General features: G+C 33.5%; 1 protein-coding gene across 1 annotated transcript in view; it reads right to left on the bottom strand.

Annotated features, from left to right (window-relative positions):
* Window positions 1–1,583: 1,583 nt before the first annotated feature.
* The window catches only part of LOC140452022 (EH domain-containing protein 1-like), a 32,159-nt gene continuing 8,884 nt past the window's right edge, over window positions 1,584–24,858 (bottom strand). Inside the window, exon 2 of the mRNA XM_072546043.1 lies at window positions 1,584–8,077. Within this exon, the coding sequence (XP_072402144.1) occupies window positions 7,878–8,077 (200 nt within the window). The 3' untranslated portion in view covers window positions 1,584–7,877. The remainder of the gene's footprint in view (window positions 8,078–24,858) is intronic.

Here is a 24,858-nt window from a genome sequence, read left to right as displayed (position 1 = left end):
GAATGACAGATAATAGATGGACAAAGCGGATACTGGAATGGAGACCAAGAGATGATGCCTACCGAAGCAGAGGTCGTCCACCAACACGTTGGACTGACGATCTAAAACGTTGTCATAGGAATTGGATGCAAGAGGCACAAGATCGAAATAGATGGAAAATTATGAGGGAGATCTATGTCCAGCAGTGGATAATCGAAGATTGAATGATGTTTTTGACACAGTACATAAAAAAAGTTTAAAAATAAATTGCACTTATTTTTTGACAAGTTAACGTACCTTCTCGAATGCACACACAAAACAGTTAAACCGTTTCTACAAACTGCAAAACTGCTATAGATATACTCACTCGTATAACAATTAGTAGATACTATTGTATTTAATTACAATACCGAAATTTCTACACGGTTAAACCATTTCTACAAACGCCCATTAGTCAGTAGGCTATTCTACGACTTTCACTTCGGAGGTCATTATCGAAGTACAGAATATTAATCAATTACAAAATTTTTATTGTTAGTAAAAAATTCTTCTAATAATTAAATTTAATCTGACTCATTCATATCGGCAAATCAGACATATTAAACATTTTAAAGTAGAAGACATCAAAATGATATTGCCAATATTTATGAGTTGCAAGGATTTTATTGAAAGATAGTTCATTAAATTATATGAAATCAACTTTAACTTAAAAATATGTCACAAAAATCATAGCATCTGATTAGAGTTTTAGGTTAAATCTTCGTATTTTGTGCTAAGGTATCTCCAGTTACTATATGGATAACTGTTAATGAAACACCCTGTATAAATAATACTAAAATATAAATGATGTATCCTCGATATATTTTTAACTTATCTACTAATCGTGGCATTTTCTTTCTATTCATTTCAATTATATTCAAAAGGTCTCCAAACATCCATTTCGCTGGATTTTTGCTCAACAATTGATAAGGATCGAAGTAATATTTTACTCCAGAAATAGCCGAAGTTTGTAAAAATTTAATATAATTAAAGTAATATTAATACCCCGACTTTATTATAAATTTTAAACGAAATAAAATAAATTTTGCCATTATGGCCATTTTTTACTAGGGTCAGCAAAAAGTTGAATATTAAAGTCGTCTATTTTCATTTATTCTATTTAAGTCATCATACTAGGATCTCAACAAACTTTTAAAATATTTGAAATCATAATTATGATCCTTATCAATTGTTGAGCACTATATTACGACGACGTCCGAATATTTTCTGGAACAGTCATTAGGGCAAATCAGTGAATGTTAGTGCAAAACTGCAAGTGCTCCGTGTGTAAGGGAGTGTTAAGTTCGAAGCCGGCTCTGCCACGTTGAGGCCGACGATGAACTAGCAACGCTGCAGCGTTTTCTTCCATTTGATTAACATTGTCCGTAAGAGCCAACGCTGAAATCTACTGGTGCATCCGAGTTTATTAGCTTTCATGATAAAGCAGTACTTTTTGATTTTTGAAACAGGTATCGCATCCATACAAAATAAGATCAAGGAAAGGAACGTTGTAGGGAGGTATATGTCCAAAAATAATTACTATTTTAAACTTTTACATAAAGGAAAATGCTAAATATATTTATTGAAATGAAATAAACAGATAATATAACATAATGTATTTCTTTAAATTAAATAATGTACATACTAAATAATGAAATGGTACGAAATATTGTTAACAAACTCCTACAAGTGCTAACTAGCAACAGTCGTGTCAAGTTGGAATAATATACAAAAATATATGACCTTTCTAATGATTTAAAAACTTTAATTCATTCGGCAGTTAAACAAATATACCAAAAAAATAAGAAAGTCATACTTATCTACTGTTATATTTATAATACAAATGTACAGAGTACAAACTTTTATATCACATTATTTATATTTATTAAATATTTGGACCGATATCAAAATTATCAACTACATATCTGTGATCAATATTTGGAAAATGTTTAAATTATTATTAATATATTTACTTCATTTGTTAAAACTAGAGCTTTCGTTTTCTAGATGAAAGGGTTCTTTATCCAATTTTACTTGTTTTGCGAAAGAATTAAATATGTGCTAGCTAGGACGAACCTGCTCAGATTCTATAGATTTACCAAACGGTGTTCGGGTTGAGGCGATCATGACACTCTGTTTAGAATACCACTATTATCAACCACTTATCGGCAATAGATAGTCCAATATTATGATTGAAATCAGGAATGCTAGATTAAAATGGCTGGGTCCTTGCCATGTAAGATGTGTATATATATGGTATATGGTATGGTAAGTACTTGAAAATAACGCCGTTGGAATATCTATAAACGAGAAATTTGTACATACTTTGATAAAAAAATAAATAGGTGAGTAGAGTAAAAATACCAAGATTGACATTCAAATGAAAGAAAGTTCGTTAGTCTTCTTTGGAAATGCTTTTAATAAACATAGTTGAAGCATTTAATATGTTGTTGCTCCTAAGACTACTGAAAATATCTCGTGATATTAATTTTAGCACCATTAGCACCTTTTAGTCTTTAAAAATTTCCCAAATAACATCACAGGTTAGAGTAGATACACTCATGGACCAAAATTTGTTATGACCTACACATAAATTTGAAAAAATAGTTATGTAGTAAAAAACCTAACGGTATTGTTGATCGCATTGATGCATTTTATAATAAGCAAGTTATCTATTTATAGGCGATATAAAAAATGTGTACAATCTGTTTAGAATTTGCTATCAGTTCATTTTGCAGTATGTTCCACATTTATGCAGTGGCAATAAAACTTTTCCTTACACAAACTGAATAGACATATTAAATAATACAACCATGTAGAAAACATTAAAGTTCTGAGTTGTCAATTTAGTGATATAAACTCCTCTAAACCCGAATTCCTTTCACTGAATCTCAACATAATCACAGATACATCAAGTACTGGACGTTTTGTAGAGGGTCCTTCACGATTTTAACATATAGTTTCGTTGACGATAAACATTATACAAAGCTTCTTATTTGATATGGTAACACTGATAATTCACTGAGGTTTGTTTATTGGATTATTTTCTCTACATTACTTATTTCAGACACTCTATTTTATGTTCATTTATATTTCTTCAGTGCAAGATCATGTCTTTCAACACAAGCCTCTTTATTCTCCCCTCTTGGGCAACTTGTCTGTGAATTTCTGTTGCTATATTAAAAATATATCCCTCCATTTTATTCGGACTAAATCTATACCCTGTATATATTCTTTAAGTAATTTAGTAAAAGTCCTACATGGTTACATTTATACATTAGTTTTAACAAAATATATCACAATATGCGAGAAAAACATTACTTGTTGCGAGAATTAAACGCACCCATGCAAATAAATTTAACTGCATTCTACACATGTACCAAACCAATCAATAAGTCTCTGAGCTAACATATAGATGGAGCCACGATAACAAATTCATGTTTTTAAAAGTTTTATCTTTCAAACGGTACCTTCCAAAATTTGATCTCAATGGGAGCAGTAGTCTATAAGTTACAGTGGTCTTGGTGTCGTTGCTATTGCGATTTTCAAAACGATGGAAAAATTTGATTTTTTGTGTTGATAAAACATTGTTTAAACAACGGTTAAGGTTTCCGAATACTCTGATCTTCTAAATTCGACAGTTGTCGCCCCGGAAAATATTCCGAGAGGCCACAAAATTGTTTTGGGCGATCGTAAATTGAAGATGTGTGAGTTAACACAAAAGATAAAGATACCAGAAGACAATGTCGATTTTGCAGAAACATTTGGCAATAGTAAATATTTATTGACAGTAGATCTTATGTTTGCTCACAATCTATGAAAAACAATAACGCATCGACTTTATTTTGAACTGTTTAGAGATTTTTTTCATCTTTGTATGACAATGGATGAAATATGGATCAACCATTTTACTTCGAAGCCATATCGGAAGTAGGCTGAGTGGATAGTAGCAGATTCAAGACGTCCAAAAACTCATCACTTTGTATATAGCTAAGATATTATATATAATAGCGTTAGAGTTTTTCTCGAAAGAAGAAACTAAGAGAAAACAAATGAAGAAGCAAAAAGAGGTCATTCGCCAACACCATCATGTCATGAATTTATTCACACCCAGTGTATTCTCCAAATATGGCCCTCTACTGGATGTTGGTAACCTCCAGGACAAGGGGAGGTTATTGAGGAAACTGAGGAGCATTTTGTGGTCAAAGACTGTGTTCTACTAAAAATGCGTCTCGAACCGTTGAGGAAATGGTGGAAACAGTGTGTCTCGGTAAAAAAATGTCAAATTTTGACTAAAAGTTGTTATTTTATTAGTTAGCTCAGTTACTTATTGATTGAAGGTTTATACAATAAAAATATAATGTACACTTAAGTTAAAAAATCTTCGCTGAACTTGCCAAATACACTTAGGAATTTATGATATGAAAACGGAATATAATAAATAAATAATTATATTTTTTGCAACAGTGCGGAATTTTGAGTAATTATTAATTAAAAACATTCAAACAGTATTTCATAATACAAAAAATAACATAATTATAACTTTATATTGACCAAAATACGTTTATACTGTATTGGGATCGTATTATAGACTAGAAGTAGAATAACATTTAAAAAGCCTTTAAAGCTACCCAAAATTTAAATATTAAGTCTTTACAGATTAATGAATACACTAGTGGCCAAAATTCTAGAAACTTTACAAAAAATATTTACATAATTATTTAATAAAATATGAAAACTGAATCAAGTGGAAAACCAAAAATTAGAGATTTGTGAATGGCAACACTGGCAACACTGTATCGCGTCAGTCAGAGTTTCGCTAGGCAGACAACGAGGAATGGCGTAATTTAGTCGTTCAATTGAAAGCTTTTAGTACAGTTTCATGCGACTTCCAGTGTTTATTAGTGACTTCAGCAAAAATAACGGACAGAAAACCGAAAATTAATCAATACGATGAGCGCAGAATATGCCTCCTGTCTTAGTGCGGCTTTACAGCTCTAAGACAGACAGCTTTACGGCTAAAGACATTAATGCTAATCAAATCAACTGGCTTACAAATATCGGACCGCATTATCAGAAGAAAGTTGTTTGAACATGGATTGCGAGCAAAAACTCCTAGAAAGAAACCGTCCGTAAACAAAAATCTGGTACAAAAACGCATTGATTGGGATTTGCCACACATAGAGTGGACAGAACAGTGGAGTAAGGTAATTTGAAGTGATGAAACCAGAATCTCGATCTTTGGGAGTAATGGAGTGAATTTTGTTCGCCGCCGATTGGGGAAGACCTTTTGTCCCAGTGTACTACGGAAACTATAAATCCCCTGGGAGTATCATGGTATGGGCTTGTATGACCACTAACGGAGTAAAACGTTTGGCATTAATAGAAGGCAATATTGAAGGGGATGCTCAGAAATGCATCCTCCAGCAGGATGGAGCTCCTGTCATACGGCTAAGACTTCCATGGGATGGTTAAAAAACCATGCCGTTACTGTCCTGGAAATAGTCCCGTCCTAAATCCAATAGGAAATTTAAGGTCAAGGCTGAAAATGTTAGGAACAAAAGGAAACTGATAGAAGCTATTATTTAAAACTGGTTTAGAGTTATTACACCAGAAGATTGGGCTCGTCTTGTGAACTCCATACCTCTCAGAGTCGAGTATGTCTTAAAAAAAGGTTATCCCACCAAATATTAATTTTCTTCATAATAACCATTGTGTGTGTGTTTTTTTTTTAAATATAACTACTAATAGCTAACGGTTATTTTTTATTTATTTTTAAAATTTTTAAGGGTTTTTCCTCTTAAAATAGACGTTAAATATTAAGTAGAAGCATAAAACGATGCAATAAAACTAAATAATCTTATAAATAACATAAATCGTGTGAAAAGATGAATGCTGTTAACAAAACTAAAAATTTTGTAAAGTTTCCCGAAATTTGGTCATTAGTGTAGATGCTTCTACGCCACTGAATTATTCCAAATGTATGGACATGTGCGGGTTCATGATGTTAAAATCTATATTGATACGTCTTTTTGAACTGTTGTCCTAAAATAATGATCCACAAAACCAGCATGGGAATTATATTTGATAATTAGTTATTTTCCACCTCTTGAAAACCCTTTACGTTGTGACCTGAAGTGTTTAAAGTAAGAAATCATATTTCATATTCAGTGATTCATAGAAGCAAATTAGATTAAATAATCTTAAGCAAAATCCCAAATTAATTGTTTAAAGTTCTCACTTCTCACAAGGAACTATAGATTTGACAGACAATTTTATGTTTCAAAGATGATACGGTACTCCTGTGTTGCAAATACAGCATAGATTTAACTTTTTGAACTTATTCTAATTGTTGAAATTTAACAAACTTTTCTGATTGTTAAACATAAAGTTAGTACTTGATTTAACTTAAGGAATAAAAAATACTGAAGTGATCTGCTGATCAAAATATGTGAAGGACTGAAACCTAGATTAAATGAAATTACGAATGCATTTTAGTTACGGGGTTAATTATTTCATTTTGACATTTCGTGTAAATCTAACGTGTTAAAAGAAATTCATACAGTTCTCCAATAAATACTAAACTATCTACTGCAGAAGCAGCATACAGAAACTGTTGGATGTTTAAAAATCAAGTAATAAATTTATAATCCTCATAGTATTTTGTCATTGCTGATAACAATGGATATACCTCTACGTGAGAAGAAAGTAGAAACTATCAAGATAGAGGACTATTCAAAATTTATCACCCTCACAATGTTCTAGAAAATTGAATTTTCTATAATCCAAAACAGCTGATGTGTAGCTTAAAATTAAAACTAGAAAAACATTCAGTACATCCACATAAAATTTTAACAATTGTTCTATGCGTAAATATATCGACTTACACTTTGAAATTTGGATTAAAACATCAATTGCACCTCTCAAATCTTTTATGATATAAAAATGGACACTAAAGCTATATAATTCACTTAAGTATGTGAAACTTATTCAAATTTTTGTCACTGGATCTCAATATATTTGATCATAAACCACAGATATACTGCCGTTTGTGTAAGACACAAAACACTGTTATTCTCTAAGTTGCTAAATTTATGTGCCAAATTTTAGAAAGATATCAAGAATAAAATTAAAAAGGAACTATCAGAAAGCCATAGAGTCCTGCCACAAGTATGTTGTATGTCCCCACCCTGTTTGCAATATATCTAAATGGGACAATGAAGAGAGAAGAAAAATAAAAATTTTAAGAGTTGTGCGGAAGTATCAGCACAACAAAATAAGAACAAAACGCTTAAGACTGTATTTCTAGACATCCAGGTTGTTATAATCTCAAACAAAGTTATAGAAGTGATACTGGGAGTTGATTCCCTACATCTACATGCGGCTACAATATTCACTAGCCAAAATTTTATACCTATACGAGGGTTAGAAGGATACAAATGAAATTATTTGGTCTCAAATGAAAACTGAAATTTATATCAAAATTAGAATGAAATGTAAATGATTTTAGAGATTATATAAACAGTTCTGTTGTACACGTAAAAGTAAAAGATAAGATAAAAAATGGAATTATTTAGGCAGCTTATATCACTCATATCAGTAGGAAACGATTATTGATTACAATATGTAATACGCCAGCACAGTGACGTGTATAAGATATTACTAAATAGGTCTAGATTTGGCTAAGATACAGCCCAGCATGAAAAACAATGTTTTGTGAAATATTCGATATTTTATAAAAAAAATTGCAAGAAGAATAAAAAAGGCAGTAAAATCAATGTTTGTACATATATGATATAGGCACAAAACTTTGAAATGAATAGCACTTGTGGACTATAAATAACGAAAGAATATAAATATTAACGCTTTGAAGGTGGAATCAAATGTGCGGGCAATACTGCAGGTATATCATTACCGTCGATTTTTATATTGATCAAGTGCATTGCTAAAGCAAATTCTTCGTCGTCCAACATGCCGTCTTTGTCTACGTCCGCGAGTTTCCATACTTTACTCAGTACTGAGTTCGGTAGTTTGGATTTCACCATCTCTGATTTGGCAGCTGAAAAAATAAAAAAAATAAAGTCAACGTAGTCATTTACAGACGGTTTAGCAAATAATTATACATAATAATAATAATAAAAACAAAACGGATACAGAAAATCTTCAGCGAAAAGTACGAACACACCTCACAAAGGCACAAAAACACCATCCTCGAAGTGCAGTAGAAAGAACGACATTACCGCGGTATTTAGGAGGACGAGGACTTATGGATATAAGTGAGCAACTAGAAAAACACATTACTAATTTAAGAACTTATTTTCAGGTGCAGGCTGAGACATCTACTCTACATCGCGCGATTTGTGCAGTAGATGATACAACACCGATCAAACTGAGGGAACCAGAAATGCGCATAAACCATCTTAGTAAGGACGAAAAAATGCGCACCTGGATGGGTAAACCTCTTCACGGGCGACATCCTAATGAGGTCAGTCAAGACCACGTCGACAATAAAGCGTTGAACTATTGGCTGACATCAGGAAAGTTGTTCCCTGAAACAGAGGGTTCATTACTCGCCATTCAGGATCAGGTTATACCAACCAAAAATTACCTGAAATATATCGTCAAAGACCCTCAGGTCCAAAATGACAAATGCCGATATGGATGTCAAGCTCAAGAAACCATCCAACACATTACCGGGGGTTGCCAGGCATTTGCTGCAACTGAATATAAAGAACGGCACGACTCAGTAGGAAAGATCCTTCATCAAGAGATAGCCATCAAACTGGGACTTCTCCAAACAAACCATCTCCCATATTATCAATACGTTCCTGAAAGTATACTTGAGAATGATAACTACAAGCTATACTGGGACCGCACTGTGCTCACAGACCAAACAGTGGCACATAATAGACCAGATCTCATACTAGTTAATAAACTAAAGAGACAAACAACACTAATTGATGTGGCGATACCCAACAACAATAAATCTTCGTGTTAAACAAAACGAAAAGATCGCCAAATACAGGGATCTGGAAATTCAAATACGAAGGCATTGGAGAATGGAAAGTACCCAGACAATACCTATTATTCTCTCTACTACTGGAGTCATTCCGAAGAACCTCCTAGAAAACATAAGAAAGCTAGGTCTGAATGAACATCTCTACAAGACCATGCAGAAAGCTGTAATTCTCTCAACGTCCAGATGTGTACGAAAATTTTTGGGAGATACTCCAGCAGACCAAGTCACCTAGGGCTCGATAACACGGAAAGAGTCCCACCAGAGCTCAATCCTTTTGATACCGTAGGTATCTGGGATGAGTAAATTTTCCCCTTAGAGGGAGTGAGAGGCGTATGGCTAAATCTGGGATAATAGCCACCTAACCTAAGCAGAAAGCAGTACTGCTCTCAACATTTAGATACATAAGAACATTTTTGGGAGATATTCCGGCGTACCAATTCACCTAGGGGTCTGGTATCTGGTATGAGTGAATTTTCCCCCTTAGAGGGAGTGTGAGCCGTATGGCTAAATTTGGATAATAATAATAACTGATGGATTCGTTCGTTACTTGATGAAAGTTCATTTTATCTAAGAATAAAACAGTGAAAACGTTTGTTTTCTACACTTACACAAAATTTATTACAATTTACTATCACTAAAGCTGTTCCGGCAGAATGTCTTTCTTAAGTGATGTATTTTTACTATGCCTCTACACTTTAACTGAATAAGTTGGGGACGGGAGAGCTGTTTGTCTTAAGTCAGCTGTATATTTTAATTTTGTTGATTTCCATAGATCCTAATAAAGATAGTTCGAGGTCTTTATTTTGAATATGGAGAATTTTAAACTGGTTTTTAAACGAATGATTATGATCTAGAAGGTCAAGTGTGTACGTATAATCTGTTTTTTTTTATCATTGAAAGCCCTTTTATGTTCGGCTATACGTTTATTAAAGGCTCTACCAGTTTGACCGATTTGTTATAACTCCGGTTTTAACAATCGAATCAGAATTTACCAAAAGCCATTTTGTTCGTTTTTTAAAAAGGAAAAATTTTCAATTTGGCGAAATTAAATATCTCTAATAGTTTAGGAGATATAATCATTTAAACAATTAAATTGTTAATAACAAATTATCTGACGGGTTTTCAACCTGGTACCCTTGAAAAATCGAATCTACGTACCTAAAAACATAACAAAATACCGAGGGGAAATAAAAGTGCATACTCAACCCTCTGGCTCCTAGCTAGACTATTAAAACTAATGTCAAAATAATAATTATTAATGCAACAAGTGCAAAAAGTTAATGTTTATTGTACGCGACCTGAAATTGTTCAACGAGACCGTCAGGCCGAAGTTGTTATGATCATAACAAGGTTTTTTAGAATCACAGAATGTTTAACATAAACAATACGAATTTTATTTGTTTTATAAATATTCCGTAGATTCTTAAATATTTTTTAAATACCGACTTATAGAGAGATAAGGTGTATTTGTTTGCCGAACGGAAGCAACAAAATCGGTTTTCAGATAAATCACACAAATGGAATTACCAGTAAATGCCTCGTCCTTAGTCCATATATTCAATAATGCTTAATGATTACACATAATAAACTACAGTCTACTCTAGAGTATGTTTTAACGGTGGGATCTGACCTATATCATTCATACGTAACGTAACATTAATTACGACTGAGTTACGTATTGTCTGGTTACACGGTCGCTGATTATTGCTAGTCTTCAAACCTGCTACACGTTTGTTCATTAAAATATAATGTGTGCTTTATTGATTTCACGCAGTTACTTTTTTGTTCCGGTGTATTATTTTATTACGGTTTTAGTTTACTAGAGATCAACATTACTTGAGACCTCCACTACATCTACATGTTTCATAAGTCGTCTGAAATATAGTTTAAAGGGTCCGTTTCCTCATACTGTACTGTCATGACGATCATAGGGTACTATTTCTTTGTATTTCCTACAAAGCCGTGATACTCGGAGCGACTATGCCTAAAAAAATCGTTACCGAGCTATAACTATCCAGATTGGCCCGTGTGTTTCCAATAAAAAATCAAACTGCTCAATAGAAAAAGAGAAACAACCAGCAAAATTTTTGGGTCATCACGGAGAGGGGAAGCGATAAATTTATTATAAAGCCCCTTTTCACCCTTGAACGATGTAGTAATTAGCACAGAGAGATTAGAAGTTTATATCAATATTGAGATTAAAGTTACTACAAGGTGTTTCAAAAAAAAGGTAAAACCGTCTCTAGGATAGGTAAAAAACTGAAAAATAATTGGGGTTTGCTTAGTAAAAATGTTTTGTAACGCAATCCGTTTTCAAGATAAAGGGCGTTGAAGAAAAAAATTTACACATTTTTTACGATTTTGCGAAACTGCTAGCAACATTGTAATAAAATTGTATACGAATATATTTTGGAAGCTGATACATCACATGAATTTATTTGTATATCTGACTCTCATAGAGGGCGCTAGTTACAAGGTTTGTGCCAAGTATTATTCAACACAACTTTTTTAAGGGTAGGATTATGGTGTCATCACGAGCTCTTAGCCGAGAATTAATACGCTCGCTGATGCACATCGCTCCTGCTTGGGTTCCCACACAGAGTCGTCTACACTCTGGGACATGATACTATGAACTATCTAAAGATAAACCCACGCGTACGCGATCAGTCTATCTCTTTTGCACGTGTGACGTCAATTGGCGACAAATATCACCAGAAATGTTCTGTTTTGTATGGAGTTTTGTCAGATTTAGTATTGTTTTATCGTTTATTTAGTAGGTTGACAAATAAATGTGTGCACTTTTAGATAAAATATATTTAAGAATATTAAATTAAACTTTTAATTATGATGTTCTGTGCAGTGGTGGGTTGTTATTAAAATACAACGGAAGAAACAACATGGTTTACAAATCCAATAAGTAAACAAAGAGTGCATGTGTTTGCAGATGCTCCACATATGCTTAAACTTTTGAGGAACCATTTTCTTGACCATGGATTTATCTTAAATGAAAAGTTTATAACATCAAAGCCAGTTGTAGATTTACTCCACAATACACAAAATTTAGATTTGAATATTGCACATAAAATTAATGCTGATTTCTTAATAGTTAAGGGCGCTCAACGACAAAAAGTTAAATTAGCTACCAAATTGTTTTCGCACACAGTATCGAAAGCAATTTCTACGCTAGGGTTATTTGGAATTTTTAAGAGTGAAAACAACTGGCTTGAATGTTCGGAGTTATTTAAACTCACCAATGACTGGTTTGATGTATTTAATTCAAAAGTATCTCAAAGTGATTCACGAGATCGTTGCAAAGCGTATCTTCTTCAAGTGCCATCTCCGCGGCGGAGGTCGGCAATCATCATAGCTATTCGAACTTTTGAGACGGCTGCTCTAAAAAGTTCATTTGATGTACATCCGTACCACTCTCTCAGGTTGCGCAGCCATGACATTCTACGCCTCCCTATGCTTCTCTTTCCTTGGATCTTTCCCTGCATGATCAGTTGGAGCAAGGTGTATTTCTCTCCACGTGTAATATGTCCGAGATATTCCAATTTTTTTGTTTTTATTGAATTTAAAATTTCCATTTCTTTGTTCATCCTTCTCAGAACCTCTTTGTTTGTGACGTGTTCTGCCCATGATATTTTCAGAATTCTTCTGTACACCCACAGCTCAAATGATTCCAGTTTTTTCATTGATGTAGCATTCAAGGTCCAAGATTCCATTCCATAAAATAAGGTCGAAAAAACATAGCACCTCGCCAACCTAACTCTTAGTTCCAGTTTTAAATCCCTGGTACATAGAACTCTTCTCATTTTGTTGAAATTTGCTCTAGCCTTTTCTATTCTTATTTTTATCTCCTGATTGTAATCATTTGTGGAGTTAATCATTGTTCCCAGGTATGCATATTTGTCCACTTGTTCGACGTTGGTTTCGTTTATTAGAAGATTCTCGTTATTTCTTTGAGTTTTCGATATTCTCATGAATTTCGTCTTCTTGACATTCATTGTTAGACCATACTCTTTTCCATACTCTGCTATTCTGGTCACCAGTCTCTGAAGATCTTCAATGTTTTCGGCTAAAATCACAGTGTCGTCCGCATATCTAATGTTGTTAATGGGAACTCCATTTACCTTTATTCCAGCTGTTTCACCCTCAAGAGCTTTTTTCAGGACCTCTTCGGAGTAGGCGTTGAAAAGAATTGGCGACAATACGCATCCCTGTCTTACTCCACATCTAATTTCAATTTCTTCTGACAGCTGTTCGTTAACACGTACTTTTGCTCGCTGTTTATAGTATAAATTTGATATAATCCTGAGGTCGTTGTAGTCAATCTTCTTTGATTTCAGGACATTCATTAAATGTTTATGTCGTACTTTATCGAATGCTTTATTATAGTCAATAAAACATGCGTATATATCTTGATTGACGTCCAGGTATCTTTGTATTAGTATATTAAGTGAAAAAAGAGCTTCACGTGTTCCTAGGCCTTTGCGGAAACCAAATTGTGTATTATTAACGTCTATGTCCAGTTTGTGATATATTCGGTTATGGATGACTTTAAGTAGTAACTTTAGCGTATGAGACATTAAGCTAATGGTGCGGTAATCGCTGCATTCTCTTGCGTTTTTCTTTTTAGGGAGACAAATAAAAATAGATGTTAACCACTCTTTGGGTAATACGCCTGAACTATAAATTTGGTTCAAAAGTGTCACTAAAACATCAATGTGCTTCTCATCTAGAATTTTTAGGATTTCTATAGGAAGCATATCAGGTCCAGGGCTTTTCCCGCTCTTCATTGTTTTTAATGCGTGCAATATTTCTTCTTTTGTAATATATGGACCTATTTCTTCTGACGTAAGTTCTATGTGCTCCAGATCTCCTCTTTCATCATCGAACAATTCATCGATATATTCTGCCCATCTTTGTATTTTCTCGTCCGTATGTGTTATAGCAGTACCGTGTCTATCCAGAATTGCACAAGTGGGATTTTGTTTTCTTAGTCCTGCCAGTTCTTTGACTTTCTTGTGTAGGTTAAACAGATCATATTTATTTTGAAGGTCTTCGATCTCTTTGCATTGCTCTTCAAAGTATTTTTCTTTTGCCTGCTTTATCGTCTTTCTAATCTCGTGGTTTATCTCTCTGTATTTATTGTTATCCTTGTTTTTAAATTGTCTCCGTTGTTCCATCATATTGAGTATCTCGTCATTCATCCATTCCTCTTTTCTCCTTGAGGAAGTCTTTAATATTTCTTTACAGGGTTCCAGTAGACAATCTTTTAGTCGATTCCAGTACTCGTCAATATCGTTGGTGTTTGTGTTCAATTTGTTGCAGTTCACATGCAGTTCATGTTGGAGGCATTCTTTTACTTTAGGTTCTTTAAGTTTTCTTGTGTCTATTGTAGGGATTCTTTGATGTCTTTTAATATTTTTAAGGGTGAGTGTAATTTTGGCTATAAGTGGATTGTGATCTGAGGCCACGTCTGATCCAGGATATGCTTTCACGGCTTTAACAGCATTACGGTATCTTTCATTGATCATAATGTAGTCTATCTGGTTCCTGACTACTTTCTCCGATGTATCTGCGGGCGATCGCCATGTATACAGTCGTCTGTTTGGTAACATAAAAAATGTGTTTGTAATAATAAAGTTCTGCTCTTGACAGAATTGTAACAGACGGTCTCCTCTCTCGTTTCGATTTCCCAGACCATAGTTTCCTATACACTTTCCGCTTTGTCCCTTTCCAATCTTTGCATTGAGATCACCTAGGACTATCGGGATTTCTCTTGTTTTCGTTGTTCTAAGTGCCTCTTCGATATCTCGATAAAATAATTCTACGTCTTCTTCGTCGGCATTCGCCGTAGGAGCATAAACTTGTATCAAATTCAGTTTGGCATGAGATGTCACTAACTTCAGTACCATTACTCTTTCTGAGATAGGGAAATAGCATTCCACCGCTCTATTAGATTTTTTATTAACTATTACTGCCACGCCGTGTCTGTGTTGGTTATTCTCGCTACCGGAATAATATATTAAACCATAGCTATAAAGCTAATAAAGCTAAACCATACGCAAAGCGTATGGTTTAGCTTTAATTCAACAAAATGAAATTTTGGACGAAATGGAGAAAACCATGCGAAATCTTAGAAAAATTGGTTCTAATACCTTGTTGCCTTTTCAACGAGATATAATAATTAGTATAAAGTCTTTGAAGGAACTATTCATCGAAATGAAAGACGATTTTGACATAAAATATTTATTAACATATCATTTGAATCAGGATCCTTTAGAAGGTCTTTTCTCCATCATACGAGCCATTGGAGGGTTAAATGATCATCATACTGCTCTACAGTTCAAATACAGATTAAGAAATTATCTTATGGGGCGAAATGATGAGATTATTTCCAGTTCGGCCAAGACTGCTACAATAGGCCACATTCCAAATATTGCTATTGTGAGTGTATCTGTCAAACGAGATGTATATGAAAACGATGTCGACGAGTTTGAAATTGTTACTGCACAAATGTTTGAGGTCTTGAGTTTATCTAATGATAATGAACATGCTGATCCGAAAAATGCGGCTGATATTGAGGATAAATATATTGAACGTCATATTCAAGAAGTGGAATGGGATGGTTTAGAAAACTTGGCAGGGTTTCATCATCCAGCCTCAAGAGTCCACTGCTGAACATAGGCCTCTTCCTCATGTTTCCAACCCCGTCTATCTTGCGCCGCTCTCATCCAGTTTTTATTGAGTCTTCTTAAATCGTCAGTCCATCTTGTAGGTGGTCGACCGACGCTTCTCTTGTCTTCCCTTGGCCTCCATTCCAATAACCTCTTTGTCCATCGCCCATCTGTCATTCTGGCTATGTGTCCTGCCCATCTCCATTTTAGTCTGGCTATCTTCTCGATGATATCGATTTCAAACAGGCGTTTGATGGAGTAGATCGACAAAAGATGTTAAAGCAACTATCTATGTTAGGGATACCCAATAAGTTGGTTAAACTTATACGAATGACTCTGGAGGGTTCCAAAGCTATGGTGAGAATAGATGGAGATATGACGCAGGCCTTTGATATTGAAAATGGAGTTAGACAAGGGGATGCCTTATCAACAACACTTTTTAATCTAACTTTAGAAGCTGTTGTTAGAACACTGGATGTAAACGGCTGTATTAATACAAGATCTATGCAAATATGCGCATATGCGGATGATGTTGCCATAATAAGCCGCAACAAAAGGGTATTGAGCGAAAAAGTCATAGAACTGAAACGAGAAGCTGCTACGTTTGGTCTATATATAAATGAAAGCAAAACAAAATATATGGAGTGCACAAAATCGAATGAACATGAGAATCTGAAGGTAGACAACCATACCTACAAATATGCCTCCACTTTTCCCTACCTAGGCTCAATAATAAATGACAACAACAACATCAGTCAAGAAATACAAGCACGGATTCTTAGCGGTAATAAGTGCTTTTATGCATACAAAGACTTAATGAAAAGTAAGTTACTGAATCGTGAGTCTAAGCTGAGAATCTACAAAACAGTAATTAGACCAGTGGTCACATATGGATGTGAAACGTGGACCCTCTCAACCACTGATGAAAATCAACTGAGAATATTTGAACGAAAAATACTAAGGAAGATATTTGGACCAACCCAATGCAGCGATAGTTCGTGGAGAATTAAAATGAACCACGAGCTGGATGAACTAATGCAGAGCGCAGATATTGTCAGATTTGTAAAATCACAAAGACTAAACTGGCTTGGTCACCTAGAAAGAATGCCAGATAATCGAGCTGTAAAAGTAGTCCAGAGATGGAAGCCCCAAGGAAACAGAACAAGAGGAAGGCCCCGTAAAAGATGGATAGACGACGTAGAGAGGGATCTTAAAACCATGAACATCAGGCAGTGGCGAAGGAAAGTATCCGACAGGGCAGAATGGAAGAACATTGTTAAGCAGGCCAAGACTCACAAAGGGTTGTAGCGCCATTAGAAGAAGAAGAAGATCTTCTCGATGATGTCAGTCACTCCGGTTCTTCTCCTGATGTCTTCGTTGGTTATTCTGTCTCGCAGAGTTATTCCTAACATGGACCGCTCCATTCTTCTCTGCGTGACTCTCAGTTTGGTAGCTGCTGCTTTTGTTAAGGTAAGTGTTTCTGCTCCGTACGTCAAATACCTTTCTCTTTAGGCATGTGGGCAGCTCACTTTTAAAAGTTTCTCTCAGTTTTCCAAATGCTGCCCACCCAAGGCCGATTCTTCTCTTCAGTTCATGAGTCTGGTTATCCCTGCCAATCATAATTTCATGTCCCAGGTATTTATATCTATCTACGAGTTCAATTTCTTTTCCACCAATACTGATGTTCTGGTTGGGTACCAAATTGGTCATGATTTTTGTTTTCGAGATATTTATATTTAAACCTACACTTTCTGTAGCCACAACGAGTTCCTGTACCATCTCTCTTGCCATACCTAGATCTTCAGCTATTATAAGTATATCATCGGCGAAACGTAAGTTGTTTAGATATTCTCCATCTATTTTTATTCCCTTTGTCATCCAATCCAAATTCTTAAAAGCATTTTCTAGCACCGTATTAAAAAGTTTAGATGACATTGGGTCTCCTTGTCTAACCCCCCGTTCTATTTTTATGCGATTACTGTTAGTATGTAATCTGACAGTGGTTGTTGCCTGCAGGTATATTTTGTATAATAATTTAGTATATCTGGCAGGGTTTATTGCTTTTAAATTAAAGAAAACCGAAACTCTGGGTTATATTCCAGACAGCAATGAAATGTCATTTTCGTGGGTAAACCATCTTTCCGAAGGAAGTTTACTTAAAACATATCCAGATTTTCTAATTAAATGTAATGAACTGTACCATATTTTTAACAATTTTAACAAAGGGTCATTAAAATTAACCAAGAATTATTTAAAATCGCTAGTAGTGTGTTAGTAAACGTAAGTTCAGATGTCAAACATCTTTTTTTTTAGGTGTAAATTATATTTTAAAATTAGAAAATTGAATAGATATATTAAAGAAAAATCCAAAGTTAAGAAGAAGAAAATATTAAAAATTGTAAAATAAATTGTTAAATAAACTTGTAAATTGTTACAGTGTACTTTATTTTATCAGTTGTATTAAATTTTTATTTTAATAAATCACTCCATTGTATATAAATTTCCATTTCCAAAAGGATGTTTAGTTCTTACTTTTTTATATAATTTTATTATCTATTTAAATTCTATTAATTTACATTGCTAGGCTAACAGAGATATAAGTATATATAACACATTTTTAAGTTTTAATTGCAGATATTTTACCTAACATCCCTAAATATTCTAAATATTTAAATAAAAACCCTCTCTTTCCATAGATGTTTTACCGACAAGTGGAAATTTTATCACCAAGTGACGTCATGCGCATCGACGTACAAAATTCGATTGCGAAGTGGGTTTATCTATCGGCATATCTACTTACGCCGGGGCAACTTTTAGCACTAAGTCCTCCTAAGAAAAAAGTTAAAAAATCACGTGACATGAGAACCAAATAAACAGTGGTTAAAACATAAAAATGTGAATTATAAGATAATCCTACTTAAGCGTTAACGGACATTCAACAAAGAGTTGCAGATAAAGTTTGTTCGAAAAATATTTTCCATGTCATTAAAGAATATATAAGTATCCACACATTGTCTGCACTGAAAACAAACCAAAAACGTCCAAAATCAATAGATGCTATAGATGACTTTGATAAGTCAGCTATAAGAAGAAAGGTTGATCAATATTTTTTCCGTAATGAAATTCCTACAATTGACAAAGTCCTAATAGATGTAAATAATGATAATGACTTGACCAAATTTTAAGAGAACCACGTTTTACAAACTCTTACAAAAATTAAATTTTAAATTTCAAAAACGTGGAAGAAACAGTTTGCTACTCGACACAAATAAAATTGTGCTATGTCGAAGAGATTATTTGCAAAAGACAATATACAGCTAAAAATAGAACAATTTATTACTTAGATGAGACATGGATAAATGCTAGTAATACAACATCGAAAGTTAGAGTGGATGGTTCTGTGAGTTCTGCAAGACGTGCATTTTTGGATAGGTTCAGGTATTTCAAATTAAAAGAAACCTTCAATTTTTTAATTATTATCTTTGATATCACTTTTAGTAAAAGATAAAAGATTAATAATCTCGTCACAACGGAAGATGAATGGTTTTGTTCCTGATGCACTGTATGCTTTTGAATGAAGCATAAGAAGAAACTCGGATCATCACCTAGTGGAAACTCTGCAGACTCGGATTACTACCTAGTGGAAAGTAGAATAAGAGCCAGAATCTCAAACATTAAAAAAGAAAAGGGATCCAAAATTGAAAAATATGAAATAAAAAACTTAAGATTACCAACTGGAAAAACAAAGCAAGGAACAGAACAGAATGGCGGAAAATCCTAGATCAAGCCAGGACTCAGAAAGGGTTGTCGAGCTACTGATGATGATGAGGATAGTAAGAGGAAACTACCATGAGGAGATTCATGGGAAGTCATTTGAAAGTTGGTTCCAAACGATTTTACCAACACTGGAAGAAAATGACGTAATTGTTAGGGACAATGCCCCTTACCATTCCAGAAAATTGTAAAAAATTCCCACTATGGCTACAAAAAAGTCAGATGTTCAAAATTGGCTTCGCTCAAAAGACGTTCCCTTTGAAGAAACGCTGTTTAAAGTACAACTGTTAGAAATAATTAAACATATCTACTAAAACAACATAATAAAAGTAAAAGTAAAACAAGAACTAACTAACTCTATTGAAGTTGGCAATGAGATAAGACAGGAAGATTCCCTGAGTCCTCTATTGATGAAATAATAAAAAAAGTAAGAACTAAAAAGGGATACCAAATGGGAAAAAAACAGCTTAAAATAATCTGCTATGCAGACGACGCAATACTACTCTCTGAGAATAAAGATGATTTACAACGTATGCTGCACCAATTTTGTATAACCGCCAGAAAATTAATTTAATTTCCCCAAAAAAGACAAAATGCATGGTAATAACAGCAAATTTACTAAGATGCAAATTGGAGCTGGAAGGTCAGATAATAGAACAAGTGATAGAGTTTAAATATCTAGGTATCACATTATCTAGCTACGGAGAGATTGAAACAGAAGTGGAAGATCAAGTGAACAGAGCAAACAGAGCCGCAGGCTGCCTTAATGAAACAATATGGAGAAATAAAAATATCGGGAAAGAAATAAAAGCCAGAATTTACAAAACAGTCAAAACAATATAGTGAAACACTATCAGTAGGAAAACTACGTAAACGATGGAACGACAACTTACTGTAGGTTAGGTTAGGGAGTCACATTGAAAAACAGACAGTCATGCCTACACAAAAAGAAGAAGAAATGCGAATATAATACGTACATAGTAGATGAACTGGTAAGTAGTACAAATAGAATAGGTTAAAGGTTGTCACCGTACCACTGCGAGCTCAATCCAATCGAGCTTGTATGGGCGCAAGTCAAGAATTATGTTGCAGCTAATAACACATTTGCTGAAAATTTATTCAATAATGAAATGTCATGGAAAAATAGAAAAAAATACGTTATATTTAAAAAATTGATGTACTATAATCTGTAACTGTCATATCTGTCAAACGTCTATAAGCCACAAAAAGTTTTATATTGTACCTTTAATTTACTAGTCTAGTCCTGAACAAACGCGTGGTTGAAGCGTACATTTGTTTACACCGTCTGAAGCTTGAGCCTGAATTTAGTATAGTATACCTGGGGCTCATAATAACTGACGCCGAAGAATGCACTGAAAATACGACGAAGAATATCAGTAGCAAAAAATGCAATGGCTAAGCTGACTAAAATCTGAAGAAGCCACGAAATCAGTGTAGGGACTGAAATCAGACTGGTCAGATGCCTAATATTTCCAATTTTCCTATAAAAATCCGAATATTGTAAGAAGACTGAAAAAATATATACCAGATAATGATCTACATGGCCATTTTATGTAACAAAAAATATTTACATCTGGGTATACCGCAAAATAGCTATTCAACCTAAATTAATACGGAAATGCATTTATTGTTGTAACCCCGATGTAATAACAAGCGGGATCCCGATTAATTTGTCTTATAAACTGAAGTGAATAAGTGGCACATCTTAAAACGTCTAGTAAAAACAACTTTATAAATTGCTCATTCTGTTCTAACCAGACTTTTACAGTTTTTACATACAGTAGAATAGTAGACCACAGAAATTAGCACATAAAAAGCCTTTTTCGTGCTTTTGATACTGTTTGTATGTGAACTGCTTTTGATAAATTTGGTGATAACAATATGTAATAAACAAAATATAAAATAGATTAAACGTCATTTTTTACTTATAAACAATGTAAAATCGCTAGTTCATTTTAAATACTAAAGATGAAGACCGGCAAATTATATGGAAAAGTGACAATTTTACTGAAAAAGCATAGAAAATCCTTTAAAATGAGTGTTTGTACACACATCACGCATTGTTAGTGAAGCAGCAGCTTCAAGATTTATTCCTTCTATAGTTTATTTTTATGAACGAGAGAGTAATTAGCATAATTTTAACTGGTACCTCCGACCACTCCATGGGCGTGCTCAAGATTAATTGAAAAATTACTTTGAATAATTGTAAAAAATAAATGAATTATTTCAGTGTTATAAAGTGTTATGTGTATGTAAACAAAAGAGACCTCTTTTATCACACACTATATTAGAACTGACTGGCCTACATTAAAAAGGGTTTTAAAAAATTCACATTTTTTTTAATTTTTAAAAATTACAAAAGAGAAAAAGAGTTTTTAAAACCATCTAAGGTATGTTAAATAGATGAATAAAAATATTAATATAAAACTTACAGCTACTTGTTACAAATCCAAATCAGATTCAGAAGATGAACTTTCAGAACCAAGATTTATAATAACTGGCTCGATCATTTTATCAGTAATATTGTCCAGCTTCCACATTTTTTCCTCTTCTTTAATAGTGTGATTTACTGCCTTTTCCCAGTTTTCAGGTTTTACATTATTTACGGCCTCCAAAAACAACTGTTTAACATCATGAATTTTAAAAGTGGTATTTTTTCTTGAAACTTCACTCTTTATCTGTGCCCATACCAGTTCAATCGGGTTTAATTCACAATGATATGGTGGGGATCTAAGTACTGTCATTCCACGATTTTTGGCAATTTCATCAATTTCGTATTTTTTAAATTTTTCTTTATGAAGGGCACACAACGAATAAAGTTCCTTTCTTATAGATCCGGGATGGTACGTAATATTTTTTGAACTCAGCCAATTCTGCAAGTCTTTTTTTAACCACTTGGTTGTGGGCAGTCCTTCTATAAGTCTGGAGTGATAACTTGCATTATCCATTACTATTACACAGTTCTTAGGAAGAAGATCTATCATTTGTTCGAACCGTTCTTGAAAGACATCAGCGTTCATGTCTTCATGGTAGTCACCGGTACGAGTTGATTCAAAAGTTAATAAACCACCTTCAACAAAACCGTCTGAACTGCCAATGTGTACTATTATCAGCCTGCGTCCCTTTCCTGATGGTGGGTTTAAACCAGTAGATAAGTTATTTACAAAAGCGTGCCTTTGACTTGTAACAGTTTCATCCTGCCAAAATTTATTTGGTGTATGACCCTCGTTGATCCATGTTTCATCAAGATAAAATATTTTTCTTTTTTGGTTTCTCATTTCCTTTATGGTTCTTAGAAAATGTCTTCTCCATATGACAATATCGCTTCTTTCTAATAAAATAGACTTTCTGGGATTCTTTTTCCAGCGGAAGCCTATTTCTTTTAAAAGTTTCCATAACGTACTTCGACTCATTTCTGGGTAATCCTTATCATCTCGAACTGAGACAAGAACTTTATCCAATGTTGGAAATTCTTGTTTAAAGAAGAATTCATGCACTTTCCGTCGAAGTCCTTCTTTAAAATGATATTCTATTTGAAATTTTGGTTTCCCTGGAGTATTACGTGGCATTTGAAAACTACCACATTTCTCTTCTTTAATAACTCTGTAAATCGTAGATTTCCCAACATCAAGTGTACTGCTAACTAACTCAACGGTCTCATCAACACTTTCACATAAACGTTTGTCTGTAAATGATTTAAAACAATTAAATATTAATGTTTTTTCATTAACCGTTAAAGGACCAATTTTTCGGCGTTTACACGGCACTTCCAAATTTTCCATAACACTAGTATACACAATAAACTGCACCTTGCAACTGAAGTACCTACTTTTAGTGAACTGTTAAGAATTTTGAATACGCCACTTGGACCTTCCTACAAAATGGAAAAACCCACTATCACATTTTCTGTGGAATAAGGTAATTATCTAGTCAATTACTGTCGTAGATTCCTGGAATTAAAGAATTAAATGTTTGATTGTTGAAACCCTTACTTCGTGGAATGCACTCATTTCAGATAAAATAAAACGTTTTATTTTATCTAAAGAATTAAACTTTATTTTGCAAATAGGTAGGTACTTATTAAACTTTTATTGGTTATATTAGTAACCCTCACAACTATTGTATTCTATTCTGCTCCAACCTTTATACCTGGTGGTCATAGTCAATTTAAAATTGTTTTCCTATATACTTCTGTAAACTTGTTGACAAATATCTGTTTTTCATTGAGTCACCCGTATCAACAGTTTAGGGATTTGCATACATAATTTATTGTTTTATTACTCTCTCATACATAAAAATACACTATAGTAAACGAAGAAAATGATTTTAAGTTAAAATTTTGAATAAACTTGAAACTTTTAAAATTCATAATAGTTGTTATGCTAATTATAATAATGTACAACGGATTGAAAAAGCTCGTTATTTATCCAATGAAAATATAAGAACCGTACTAGATAGTTTAAAAAAAGTTTTAAAAAAACTTATTGGCAATATTTCATATTCATTTCTCGCAAAGTTATTAACGAAAAACTGTATAACCAAATTAGTCCATTATTTAAATTTAACTTTAGGGTGTTATAGTTTGAAAATGGTATTTCAACTTACATCTTGAAAATATAGATAAAAACGAACAAAATGAGATTTTTTAAAGTGTTCTAAGGTGATGGAAACAATCGCGTTTTTTATTATCAAATAAGCAACTTTCTAACAAACAATTGGAATAACTTTTGAAATAATAATGAAAATTAATTAAAAAATAAGTATTGAAAATAGTGATTTTCGGTGATTTTTGCTATAAAATCAATGTTTAAACAATGCCGCCGTTATTTTAAACTAATACTTTTGACATAAATCCATATTTTCATACCAAAACTTCAATTTTTTCAAGGATTCCTTATAAATCACGTTTTCACAAATTTTTCCAGTAAATTTTTCAATGTTTACATCTTGACAAAACCAGATCAATTAAATGGGTATTTAAATAAAATAAAAAACAAAAACAAAAAAGGTGTATTTTATATGAAAAAAGCCGATTAAATATGTGATGAGGATACGGTAAAAATCGTGAATACGAGGGGTGGTGCATAACTTTTGAAACTATGTGTACTTTCAGAACCATATTAGAGCTATCTTCGTCATCCTCTACATCGCTTTCCTTATCTAGTAGTAGTTGCTTTAATATTGGTACAAAAATAATGATAATTACGACATGATAATTAGATTAAATAGATTCGATGAGGATAATTAAAAATTCCTTTCGTGTAGCAAAAACGAGGTACGTAGAAGGTTACAAAACCTAATAAAAATCGAATTTTATTTATGTATCATAGTAAACAAATTGTT

This window comes from Diabrotica undecimpunctata, chromosome 10, assembly GCF_040954645.1.
Source record: "Diabrotica undecimpunctata isolate CICGRU chromosome 10, icDiaUnde3, whole genome shotgun sequence".
NCBI lineage: Eukaryota > Metazoa > Arthropoda > Insecta > Coleoptera > Chrysomelidae > Diabrotica > Diabrotica undecimpunctata.
The sequence above is the reverse complement of the archived record's forward strand: the minus strand, read 5'-3'. Positions and strand labels throughout refer to the sequence as shown.